This window comes from Chaetodon auriga, chromosome 21, assembly GCF_051107435.1.
Source record: "Chaetodon auriga isolate fChaAug3 chromosome 21, fChaAug3.hap1, whole genome shotgun sequence".
Lineage (NCBI taxonomy): Eukaryota > Metazoa > Chordata > Actinopteri > Chaetodontiformes > Chaetodontidae > Chaetodon > Chaetodon auriga.
The window spans coordinates 22380165-22393165 of NC_135094.1; the positions used below are offsets into that span (position 1 = coordinate 22380165).

Below are 13001 nucleotides of genomic sequence, written 5' to 3' on the forward strand. Positions count from 1 at the left end.
GATTTTTCACCATACTAAAACCAGTAAATTTATTCGAAATAACAAAGTGAAAGAATATTTGTGTGCAGAGTGAATTTCTGACAATGAGATTGAGACCCATAACAGCAAGCAATAGATCTTCTAGTCCTAACAGTGTCCATGCCCTGCTCTAAGTAAAGAGCGGCACAGGTAATGGGAGTCATCACCCTGTTGTGTGTTGTGTCTTAGGTGACTCTGGTTGTGGTGGCACCTTCACTGACAGTCAGGGCATCATCATCTCTCCCAACTGGCCCAATGACTATGCCCACAACCACCAGTGTGTCTATTTGATCAGGTTACCTATGGGTGAGAGGATGGCCCTCAACTTCACCCACATGAACCTGGAGAGTCACAGCAACTGCACTTTTGACTATGTGGAGGTAGGACTTGTTCATGTCTCACAAACATATGTCCTGATTTATTTATTTAAATGTGTTTAAATAATTTAAGAGTACTGCGATCCCATGTCTTAAAAAATAAATCTATATACTACTAATTTTCTTTGTCAATATGTTTTTAAAACATAATTGTTTAGGGAATTAGGGAAGATGTTGACTTAGGAAACCTCTACACAGCCCATCTCATGCTTAAAGTCAGCATGACTTCAACATTTTATCAAGACTACCATCTTTCCTTATCTTTAACCCATAGAAGAGAGAACCATAAATCATGCTGTTGCAGGATCAGATATTGTAGAAAAAAAATGAAATGAGACCCATTCAGGCAGTGAACAATTTGACCGGTGTAATTTTTCTGGCAAAACATCGCGTTTGCCACATAGTCATTTTTTCACAGTCATTTAAATTTTTATTTATTAAAGAAAATTGTGAATGAAATGAAACACTTTTCATCATTGTTTGTTGCTGTTTTCAAAGGTTACTTTTTATTTTGTTTGATGGTTGTTTTTGTTGTGTAAGATAGGGAATCAATGACTATTTTTGTTATCATTTTCATTGACAACATTAAACACTGCCTCTTAACACCTACTTCTCCTTCTCAATGTCTTTCTAGGTTAGGGATGGCAGAATGGAGACTGAGCCCTTGATAGGGAGGTACTGTGGGAGCTCCCTGCCAGCTCCTATTCTCTCATCCTCCAACTTCTTGTGGATTCGCTTCAGGTCTGACAGCTCAGTCAGTAGGGCTGGGTTCAGGGCTGTCTACACTGTTGGTGAGATTTAAACACATGTGATATGACAATATTTATGTTTTGTGTATGCATTATACTTCATTCATGAAATTTTGTCTGTTTTGTTTAACAATGGACACTCCTGATTCAGGAGACACACTATTGCTTTGTCAGTGTGAATGGACCAAAGAGTTCAATCTTCCTCTTTCTCCTTTCTCTCCTCTTCCTGTTCATCTTCCTCCTTTTCTCACATCCTCCTCTTCATCTTTCTCTTCTCTTATTCCCCTCCTTTTCTTCTTCTCCTCTCCTTTCTCATTCTCATTTCTGCTACTATCGTTATTACATCTACTGTCATTGTTACTGTGATTACATTTCTGTCTGTCTCTCTCTGTCTGTCTGTCTCTCTCTCTCTCTGACAGCATTTCTGTCTGTCTGTCTCTCTCTCTGTCTCACTCTCTCTCTCTTGCTCTCCCTCTCTCACCCAACCGGTCGAGGCAGATGGCCGCCCACCCAGAGCCTGGTTCTGCCTGAGGTTTCTGCCTGTTAAAAGGAAGTTTTTCCTCACCACTGTCACCAAGTGCTTGCTCATGAGGGAATTGTTGGGTCTCTGTAGAAAAAAGAGCTCGGCCTGTACCAGCTCTATATGGAAAGTGTCCTGAGACAACTTTTGTTGTGATTTGGCGCTATACAAATAAAATTGAATCGAAACTGAATTTTCACTCTCACACTGTCTCTCACTCTCTTTTCCTTTTAAGGTTTAACTCATAACTCAAAGCTAGGTCTGAGATTTTTACTTCTATTTAAACTTTATTCTACCTTTTAAGATAATAAGCTGTATTCACAATTTCTGTCAGTGTTTCTCACCTCTCTCTCTCTCTGTGTTTCAACCTCTTCCTCTCTTCCAATGAGTGCATTGATGTTAAGCTATTTTTGGCCATTGGACCTCCGTCCTTTTCAGGACAATAGTGTCTTAATTAGAACAGATGTCAAAACTTGAGCTGTTTCAGGTTTAATCCATAATTCAAGCCATATATCTAATGTATCTTCTTTTCTCTTCTTTTTTTTTTTTTTTTTTTAGCTTTCAGTATTCACGTTGCATTTTCTAGTTAAAAATTACAATGTCCAGTGCCTCCAACGTTGTTTATTTTTGTTTTAAGTTATTCTTGTATTAGGCCCAGGACCTATAGCCACAAAACAATAGGTTCTTGGCTGGCATAAGACATACTTGCTTTGTTTTTGTGTTGAGGCACTCAAAATTAGTTAAATAATTCCTTCAAATTGATTATTAGGTTGTATACTCTTTCTCCTTCACCCCTCATGTTGTTTGTTGGATGTTGGTGTTGTTTCAGCACTATTTTTCACTCTTTGCAGGAAAGTTTCCACTGGTTGTGTATACATGCTGATGTGTAGTGCAGTGAAAGTTGTCAGGTCAGGGAATATCTAAATGGACATGATATTCCTGATGTTATCCAGTTCATTAAATCTCAGCCTCAAAGTTTTCAAATTCTTCCGATATACAATTAGAAGCACAATGCAAATAACATTAGTGGTGTGGGGGGAAAAAAAAAAAAAAACATGATCAAAAGTAAAGGAAGGGAAAGATTTATCAGAATTTAGGTTGTCTTGAGAAGAATGTGGCACTTGACAAATTATCAGAACCGAGAGTGGTGATTCAGTAGGATATGTAGTCTGCAATGCTTGTTTCAGACAAAATAGTAATGCTTGACAGGAGAATGGAGGAGAAAAGAAAATTATGATGAAGGAATTGTCACAGATTCAGGAATAGATCTGAATCCATACAATCCATTCCATTAGCCACTAACCAACCTTTAATCCTTCCTCTCCCCAGCTTGTGGAGGCACTTTGTCTGGGACTGGGCAGTTACGCTCTCCATACCACCCCAATGCCTATCCCCACAACAAGGACTGTGAATGGGTCATTAACCAGCCAGAGGGCTATGTGGTCATCCTCAACTTCCTGTCATTTAATGTTGAGGGAGGCTCTTGCCGTTTTGACTTTGTTGAGGTAAATTAAATCAAATGACCAATACCAGTTTTCAGATATTTCTTCTTCTTCTTCTTCTTCTTCTTCTTCTTCTTCTTCTTCTTCTTTCTTTCTGTTTGGTGAAGAAAGCAAGAAAAGAAAGCAAGAGTGACAAAGGGAAAAATCAGACAGAGAAAATGAGACATGTCTGGATAGGGTCCACAGCAGGGAAAACTTAGATAACAGCTGCAGCACTAGACAGTTGAATAGATTTTGAATATTGTATGATGATTTGACGAAAGCACTGCTGGTCACATACAATAGTGTTAAAGAAACCTATAGAGGGACTTGTGGTGATCTTAGGCAACAACTTGGAGAATCTTTTCTGGATTTGTGGAGGAATCAGGAAGTGCCACTAGACTCGTGAATTAATTCCTGTGAAGCCTGCACTTGATCTAATTTTACTGGAGCAGTTTAGGGTGAGGCCTAAGGTAGTGGCACCTCCAGACCAATATAAGAAATAAAAAAAAAGAAAATTAGAAAAGATTAACAAAAACCCTGCTATCTGCCAGGGACTGTTCTCAACAACACGTCCTAGTACTTGAACGACTGAATAGATTGATTGCCACTGATTACTAAAATGACATATATGATTGTTGGAGAGTACCAGCCATAGGTGTACAGGACACTCATGGTACAGGATCTTCATTGTTCCGTTGTTTCACGGAACACAAACAGTGGTCTCTTGCATGAAAGTCCTGTTTGTTTGATCCATCTTTTCACCTCATCATATCCATCTGTGGACTTTATTGCTCTTTACACTACATCCTTTGCTCCCATCATATCATCATCATAACAACTATTACCAGAATCAGAATCAGAAAAAGCTTTATTGCCAGGTATGATTTTACACATACGAGGAATTTGTTGTGGTGCAGTTGGTGTATGACACATCTATTAAAAATAAGAGCACAAAATATAACAATATAAATATATATACACAAGTCTGTTTTTTGTTTGTTTGTTTGTTTGTTTTTTTTTTCAGAAGGAAGTCCAATCTGAGAGTTAATGTAACACATAAGGCCTTTCTCAATATGCGTTCTTCTCTGTACTTGTGTTCTTGTGTACTTGAGAAACGTCATCAGTCTGAGCCCAAGTATTGTTCCAATTCAAAAGTCTGCGTCTCGCCAAGTACAGTCAAATACCCGGATGTGTTCTTGCCCCTCCCATTTTATCGAGGATGCATCGGGTGGTGACTTGTGTGGACTTGGGGCAGCCACGTATCCCAGAATGCATTTCGTAGCAACGATCGCGGAGGAGAGGACTCACAACTGTAAAGTTACAAGTTTCGAAATACTACTGTTTTAGTAGTACGGAATGTGGTTTTAAGATTATTTTATGTGAGAAAGTGGATGTTAAAACTTAAAATCTGTGGTCGATTCATCACGATAGCGCGTAGTTTAAAATTTGCTCCAAAGTTTTCAGAGATAACCGGCAGACAAGTCGCGATGGTGACGTCATCAAGTACGCTGCCGTCCCTATTGCAGAATGACCATCCTGCGTCCTCCCGTCCTGGAGAGACTGTACTCCCAGGTCGAACTTGCTAAGTCCGAACTGACAAGTTCGAAAGTCCGAACTTGGCGTACTTGGTATTGAGAAACGACCATAGAGTTGTTTTTATGTCAATGTGGCAAGATGAGGCAGAGGTGGATTGTGAAGAGTGTCGGGGGGGTTCTGGGCCTTGTTGATAAGGCTGACAGCAGACAGGAAAAAACTGTTCTTGTGGCGTGAGGTTTTGGTCCTGATGGACCACAGCCTCCTGCCAGAGGGTAGTGACTCAAAGAGTTTGTGTCCAGGGTGAGAGGGATCAGCCACAATCTTTTCTGCACGCCTCAGGGTCCTGGAGTCATACAGGTCCTGAAGAGATTTGAGATTGCAGCCAATCACCTTCTCTGCAGACCGAATGTTTCCCCAGCTTCACACACTGTTTCCTGTCAGACAGGAAGTCTGTAATCCACCTGCAAGTGGAGTCAGGCACGCTCAGCTGGGAGAGCTTCTTTTGAGGCAGAGTTGGGATGATGTTGTTGAAGGCAGAGCTGAAATCCACAAACAGGATCCTAGCAGGTTCCTGCAGAGTCTAGGTGCTGGAGGATGAAGTGGAGGGCCAAGTTGACTGCATCGTCTACAGACCTGTTGGCTCTGTAGGCAAACTGCAGGGGGTCCAGGAGAGGGTCAGTAATGTCTTTGAGGTATGAGAGCACAAGGCGCTCAAAGGACTTCATGACCACAGAGGTCAGGGCGACGGGTCTGAAGTCGTTAAGTCCTGTGGTCCTTGGTTTCTTGGGAACAGGGATGATAGTTGAAGACTTGAAGCAGGCTGGCACGTGACATGTCTCCAGTGAGGTGTTAAAAATGTCTGTGAACACTGGAGACAGCTGAACAGCGCAGTGCTTCAAGGCGGACGGGGAGACAGAATCCGGTCCAGCTGCTTTCCGGGGGTTCCGTCTCCTGAAGAGTTTGTTGACATCCCTCATCCCTTTAAGGTGGCTATTGGTGGAGGTGACTGGAGCTGGAGCTGTTGGGAGGTGTCGCTCGTGGGGGATGGTTGCTGGACTGTCCCTTTGTCTTCCAAAGCGGCAGTAGAACTGGTTCAGGTCGTTGGCTAGGCGTCGATCGTTGATGGAGTGGGGGGCTTTAGGCTTGTAGTTGATGATTTGCCTGAGCCCTTTCCAGACAGACGCAGTCGTTAGCTGAGAACTGGTGTTAGAGCTTCTCAGAGTACAGTCGTTTAGCCTCTTTCACTGCCTTGCTAAACTTGTACTTCAACTCTTTGTATCTGTCTTTGTCCCCACTCCTGAAGGCCTCTTCCTTTGCCAACCTTATCAGTCTGAGTTGGGCTGCGAACCAGGGTTTGTCGTTGTTGTAACTCAACCTGGTGCATGATGGAACACAGCAGTCCTCACAGAAGAAGAAGAATCGGGGGGAGACATTCCCCTTTATTCGTCACACACATGTACATGCAGGTCACTACACACGAGGTGAAATTTATCCTCCGCTTTTCACCCATCCTGGTCGTCCCTCCTCCGCGGCAGACCAGGAGCGGTGGGCAGCCAGACCGGCGCCCGGGGACCCATCTTGTCGTCACCATTGGTCAGGTGGTGATCTTCTTGCATGTTTTTAGTGGGGGTATATTTTTTTTATGGAGGATACCCCAGGTGAACACGGGGAGAACATGGAAACTCCACACAGAAGCTGATGTAGGACGTCACAGCCTCCATGTACTCATCCAGACTGTTGGTAGCAGTCCTGAACACATCCCAGTCAGTAGAGTCCAAACACGCCTGGAGATCCTCCACAGCCTCGCTGGTCCACTTCCTTGATGTCCTCACTACAGGTTTGCAGAGCTTTAGTTTCTGCCTGTATGCAGGAATCAGGTGTACCATGACGTGGTCAGAGTGGCCCAGTGCAGCACGGGGGACGGCGTGATAAGCATCCCTGACTGTGGTGTAACAGTGATCCAGAATATTCTCCTCTCTGGTCGGGCATTTGATAAACTGTCTGTATTTAGGGAGTTTGTGCGTGAGGTTACCTTTGTTAAAGTCGCCAAGGACAATACCTAAAGAGTCCGGGTTGGTCCGCTCCACACGCAGTATCTGGTCGGTGAGCATACGCTGTGCGTCCTGCACGTTGGCCTGCGGCGGGATGTAAACGCCGACCAGAATGAATGAAGCGAACTCACGGGGTGAATAAAAAGGCTTACAGTTAATGATGAAAGATTCCAGGTCAGGAGAACAGTGCTGCTGGATCACTGTCACGTCGTTGCACCAACCACTGTTGATGTAGAAACAGATTCCTCCACCTTTAGTTTTGCTGGAAAGTTCCGTGTCTCTGTCTGCACGGTGGAGTTGGAAGCCAGCCAGCTGCAGTGCAGAGTCCGGTATTAATCCACAGAGCCACGTCTCGATGAAACACAAAACTGCAGATGAAGAAAAGTCCCTGTTTTTACCCAACAGCAGTTGCAATTCTTCCAGTTTGTTGGGCAGTGAACGCACGTTAGAGAGAAATATTCCCAGTAATGCCGTGCGTAGTCTGCACTGGCGAAGGCGCACAAGTGCGCCGGCCTGTTTTCCTCTCCTTCGGCGTTTCACTGCGTGAGCAAGGGTGAGCGCACCTTTGACCAGTATGTCCAAAATTTCCACTGTTGGGAGCAGAAATTTAGGAAATAAATCTTCTGGTGTTGCTCCCCTGATGTTCATGAGCTCTTCTCTGGTGAAAGAGCTCCGGGTGCCGTCACAAAAAACAGGTCTAAAACACAAAACAAAACAAAACAACGCGCACCAACACACCGAGGCAGCTGTCCGCGGTGCCATCTTGATCACACCTATCAGTAAATTAAATATGAGTAGTAAGAACCTATTTAGACAGACAATCTATTAGGCCATTTTCCTGGTCAGGATGCCCTGTTATGTTGCACATCTGTCTTCTCTATTGACCTTTTCCTCTTCCCACATGCATATGTCCCTGGCCAGACTCTCACATATTGGGTATTAATACAAAAATATACATATACAAACTGCAAAATGAACACATTTTAATTTTCCTTAAACATTAATAACAATACACAAATGTATCTGTCCCAAATCTAATTCATAACTTGTGTTGTATTGTATTCGTTTGTACTGTTGAATGTTTGTTTGTCTATATATGCACGTAGACAAAAAATATGACATAAGTCTTTGATAGATAGATAGATAGATAGATAGATAGAAAGACTTTATTTATCCCACAGTGGGGGGAAATTCACATGTGACAGCAACAACAAGACAGAGTGCAAGAAGTCAGAGGACAAGAAGACAAGAAAATATTGCACAAGTGTTATATACCCTACGGTAATTTACAATATATACAATACGTACACCCTTATTTACTTATATGTACTGCTCATTTAAAAATGACGATTGCAGATGAAAACAGGAAAAATGTGAGATGTGATCAGTACAACTTGCATTTGAGTTGATGTTATTGTGCACTGTTATACAGTCTGATGGCTGTGGGCAGGAATGACCTGCGGTAGCGCTCCTTCCTGCACTGGGGATGTAAAAGTCTCGTGCTGAAGGAGCTGCTCAAGGTCCTCACAGTGTGGTGCAAGGGGTGGGAGGAGTTGTCCATGATGGATGTCAGCTTGGCTAACATCCTTCTGTCTGCCACCTCCTCGATGGAGTCCAGTTTGTTCAGTCTCTTCCTGTCTCTGTCCGTGCTGCCCCCTCCCCAGCACACTATGGCATAAAACACTGCAGAGGCCACCACAGTGTCATAGAAAGTCCAGAGTAGAGCCCTGCACACACCGAAGGACCTCAGTCTCCTCAGCAGGTGTAGGCGACTCTGGCCCTTCCTGTACAGGGCGTTAGTATTGTCTGTCCAGTCCAGTTTATTGTTGAGGTGAACACCCAGGTACTTATATGAGTCCACCATGTCAATGTCCGAGCCCTGGATGTTCACCGGTGTGTGAGGGGAAGGTTTCCTTTGGAAATCAATAATCATCTCCTTGGTCTTGCTGGTGTTTAGGATCAGGTGGTTCTGCTGACACCAGTCCACGAAGTCCGTGATGACCCCCCTGTACTCCTGCTCATTCTCCTCTGACACACAGCCAACAATGGCACTGTCATCAGAGAATTTCTGCAGATGACAGAGGGTGGAGTTGTACATGAAGTCCGAGGTGTAGAGGGCAAAAAGGAACGGTGACAGCACCGTACCCTGGGGGGCCCCTGTGCTGCTGACTACCACATCTGACACACAGCTCTGTAGCCTCACATACTGTGGTCTGTCAGTGAGGTAGTCGATGGTCCATGCAGCCAGCTGTTGGTCCACACCAGCCGCCTCCATTTTCCCCTGCAGCATTGAAGGCTGGATGGTGTTGAAAGCACTTGACAAGTCAAAAAACATGACTCTCACAGTGCTCCCGGGGGACTCCAGGTGAGACAGGGCCCGGTGTAGCAGGTAGGTGATGGCGTCATCCAGCACAGAGCTCACCTGGGCACGGAGTTGGCCGAGGACGATCCTCTCCATGGTCTTCATGAGGTGGGAGGTTAGGGCAACAGGTCTGTAGTGGCTTGGTTCCCTGGGATGGGCTGTTTTTGGAACCGGCACCACGCAGGAGGTCTTCCACAGGGCTGAGACTCTCTCCAGACTGAGGCTCAGGTTGAACATGTACAGAACCACCTGACTGAGCTGGTCTGCACACTCCCTGAGCACCCTGGAGCTGAAGGTGTCTGGGCCTGTGGCTTTCCTGGCCTTTGTCTTCCTGAGCTCCCTCCTCACCTGGTCCATAGTGATGGAGAGGGGGGAGGGGGTGACTGTGGGTGGTAGTCCAGAGCTGTAGGTGGTGGTGGTGGGACCTTGATGACAACGGGGGTTGGAGCAGAGTGGTCTGAGGGGAGCTGAGGTGTTAAGGACTGCAGGGGAGACGACTGGCCCGGAGAGTTGTGAGGAAGTGGGGCCCCAGTGAGAGGGGGCTGGAGTGGAGGCAGAGTCAAATCTATTAAAAAACAAGTTTAACTCATTTGTCCATGCCTGATCTCCAGTGGTGGCTTGTCCATCCCCACTTTTGCCATGGCCCGAGATATATTTCAGACCTCTCCACACATCTCGGACATTGTTCTTCTCCAGGCGCTGCTCCAGTTTCTCTCTGTAGTTTTCCTTACACCTCCTGATGTTATATTTCAGCTCCCGCTGTACTCTCCGCAGCTCCTCCTTGTCCCCTGAGATGAAGGCCCTCTTCTCCTCATTTAGCAGAGCCTTCAGATCAGGGGTCACCCCGCGCTTGTTGTTGGGAAAACACCGTACTCTCTTGGATGGCACGGCGTTCTCCACACAGAAGTTGATATAGTCTGTGATGCAGTGAGTCAGACTGTCAATGTCCTCCCCATGAGAGCTGCACAGTATGTCCCAGTCAGTGGTGTTAAAACAGTCCCTCAGTTGCTCACATGCCTCCTCAGTCCAGGTCTTCACAGCCTTCCTCTGTGGAGACTGTCTTTTCAGCACCGATGTGTATTCTGGCTGCAGATGGACGAGGTTGTGATCAGAGCGACCAAGAGGGGGGAGGGGGGGGGGGGGGGTTTATGTGTCCCTGACATCAGCATACAGAAGGTCCAGAGTTTTATTGTCCCTTGTGTGGCAGATTACATACTGTGTGAAGTTGGGGAGAGTGGCAGAGAGAGAGGCATTATGGAAGTCCCCAGAGATGAGAAAGAGGGCCTGTGGGTGTCTTGTCTGCAGTGTAGACAATGTGCTGTTTACGCGCTCACAGGCAATAGCAGCATCAGCTGATGGGGGGATGTACACAGTCAGCACAATAACGTGAGAGAACTCCTGAGGAATGTAATACGGCCGAACGCTGACTACAAGAAGCTCAATGTCCCTGCTACAGAGCTTCTCTTTAACAGTGATGTGGCCGGGGTTACACCATCTGTTGTTAAGAAACACACACAGTCCACCACCTTTCTTCTAACCGCTCTCTGCCACTTTCTTGTCTGCATGGACTAGTGTAAATCCATCTAAGGAGACAACAGAGTCCGGTGTGTCCTGGTTCAGCCATGTCTCCGAAAAACACATAAGACTGCTCTCCCTGTACTCCCGCGGCAGCCTTACTAGCGCCGATAGTTTGTCCATCTTGTTGGAGAGAGAGCGGACATTTCCCATTATAACAGCCAGCAAACATGGTTTATATCTCCATCTTCTCTCCCGGCGCTTAAGACCCCCTCTACAGCCTCTCCGTTTCCTCCTTATCTCTGCTGGAATCTCTGGTTTCCCAGTGTGGAGCAGTCCAGTGTGCCTGAGGGCTAACAGCAGGTCCCGTGTGTAGACAATAGAGCAATGGCTGAAAGGGTCTCCCAAGGCAGACTCAAAAAGTCCAAAAAATAACAGAAAAAAGCGCGCAAAAATTACAAATGTGGAACCCCTACTTGCGCATATCCATAGGGGTTTTAGAAAAAAAAAGAAAAGAACACAAGAAAAACACACAGAAATCCAAAAACCACTAAAGTGAGGAAAACAGAAGACAGAGCTGCTGCAACTTGCTGCCACTCACACGGTGCCATATTGTCCTGTTTTGTGCTACTATGGGTGCCTTTGTGTTTTGTCACTAAGTAATAATAAAAGTAAGAATAAAGAAAATACTTTTTTTTTTTTTTTTTTACATATGTTATGGGTAGATGATGGATGGAAAGAGTGATTGCTGATCAGTTAAAATCAGAATCAAAACAGGCTTTATTGGCCAAGTATGGGTGCACGTACAAGTGATTAGACTCTGGGTGAAACACTTCAGTCAATCATTGTACTTGCATTGGAAAAAAAAAAGACATGCAGCTCAATGTGGACAAAAGACAAACAAAGAACAATAAGTTAAGTAGTGCAAATATATAGAATAAATAAACAATATTATGATACATGCCTCCTCCATCTTCCAGGTCAGGGATGGCTCCACATCTAGCTCTCCTCTGCTGGGGATATTTTGTGGTGTTGCAATTCCCCCCAGGCTTCAGTCAACTGAGAGATCTATGTATATACACTTCAAGACTGACTCCTCTGTCAGCAACCATGGCTTTGAAGCAGCCTATGGATCTGCCCTGGAGGGTGAGTAGTATAATCATTCAGTATAATTTTTGCCATCATTATTAGCAAAGATTTTAGACTCTGTCTGCCCACTGAGGTTAGAAAAATATCTCTTGTCAGCACAAATGATGCTAATTAGCAATAGTAACAACCTGCTGTCCTGAACATCTTTTACCTTTTGACTTGTTAAATCATTATTACTGTTTAAAGGGAAATTCCAATGTGCCTGGTTGATATTCTTTTCCTTTTTTTTTTTTTTATTCCATTTCAACAAAAGACGCTGTTCTCTAAGACTTAAAAATGGCAAGCCCATTCTCATTCTCCTAGCACCAAATACAGAGGCTTTGTCACACCCGCAGAATCTCAGTTTCACAGGCTACTCCTTAGCATCTGTATGAGATGCGCCAGGTTTTCGACTAATTCCAATGTAAAGCAATATGTGGTCATATTAGACACTCAGAGCAACTGCTCCACCCGTCCAAAACATTCTCATCCCAGTGACACACAAATCCTTTCCTGCCAGGAAGCATTTCCAACATGTGGTTAATATTATGACGTGATCTCTGTGCTTGACCCAGCACTCTACCCCGACCTCCACACCTCTACTATGTCACCTTGATCTGTGCGTCTATTTGTGGGGGTGGGTTTACAGTGGAGTGCCTTTGTGGATTATTTAAAAGCCTAGTGTGTCTCATATAGTCACTAAAGGGTACCATGTACGTCACTATGAGTTGTCAAGGGACGTGACAAAATGCCATTATTTGATGCCGTGGGAATGAGGCTTAGCTTATATGGCTCCTTTTGACTCAAAAGTCTTTCAATCCCTCAAGTTGACCAGTTGTCCCTTTTTTTTTCCCTGTATCAGGTTGTGGTGATACCCTAACTGGTCTTTCAGGCACCATCACAAGCCCTGGCCACCCCAGCAACTACCCCCATGGTATCAACTGTACATGGTACATCAGTGTTACTCCAGGCAACCTGGTGCGGCTGTCGTTTGACTCCTTCAATCTGGAATACCACATTAACTGTAACTTTGATTATGTTGAGGTGTATGACAATGGGACTGTGCAGACTGGAACCAAGATTGGCAGGTACATGATACTTTGATGCATTTGTCACACACACACACACACACACACACACACACATATTCAAACTCTTCATACAAAATAACATTTATTTGCAAAAAGGACTTTCTATAGCCAGAAACATGAAAGACCATTCAAAAATATAGAGTAGCCCCCTCACATTAGGCTTTTGTAGC

General features: G+C 44.8%; 1 protein-coding gene across 1 annotated transcript in view; it reads left to right on the forward strand.

Annotated features, from left to right (window-relative positions):
- The window catches only part of cubn (cubilin (intrinsic factor-cobalamin receptor)), a 220026-nt gene that overhangs the window by 39552 nt on the left and 167473 nt on the right, over nt 1-13001 (forward strand). Inside the window, exons 17-21 of the mRNA XM_076721417.1 lie at nt 208-398; nt 1030-1186; nt 2994-3169; nt 11593-11758; nt 12603-12828. Coding sequence (XP_076577532.1) covers nt 208-398; nt 1030-1186; nt 2994-3169; nt 11593-11758; nt 12603-12828 — 916 coding nt within the window. The remainder of the gene's footprint in view (nt 1-207; nt 399-1029; nt 1187-2993; nt 3170-11592; nt 11759-12602; nt 12829-13001) is intronic.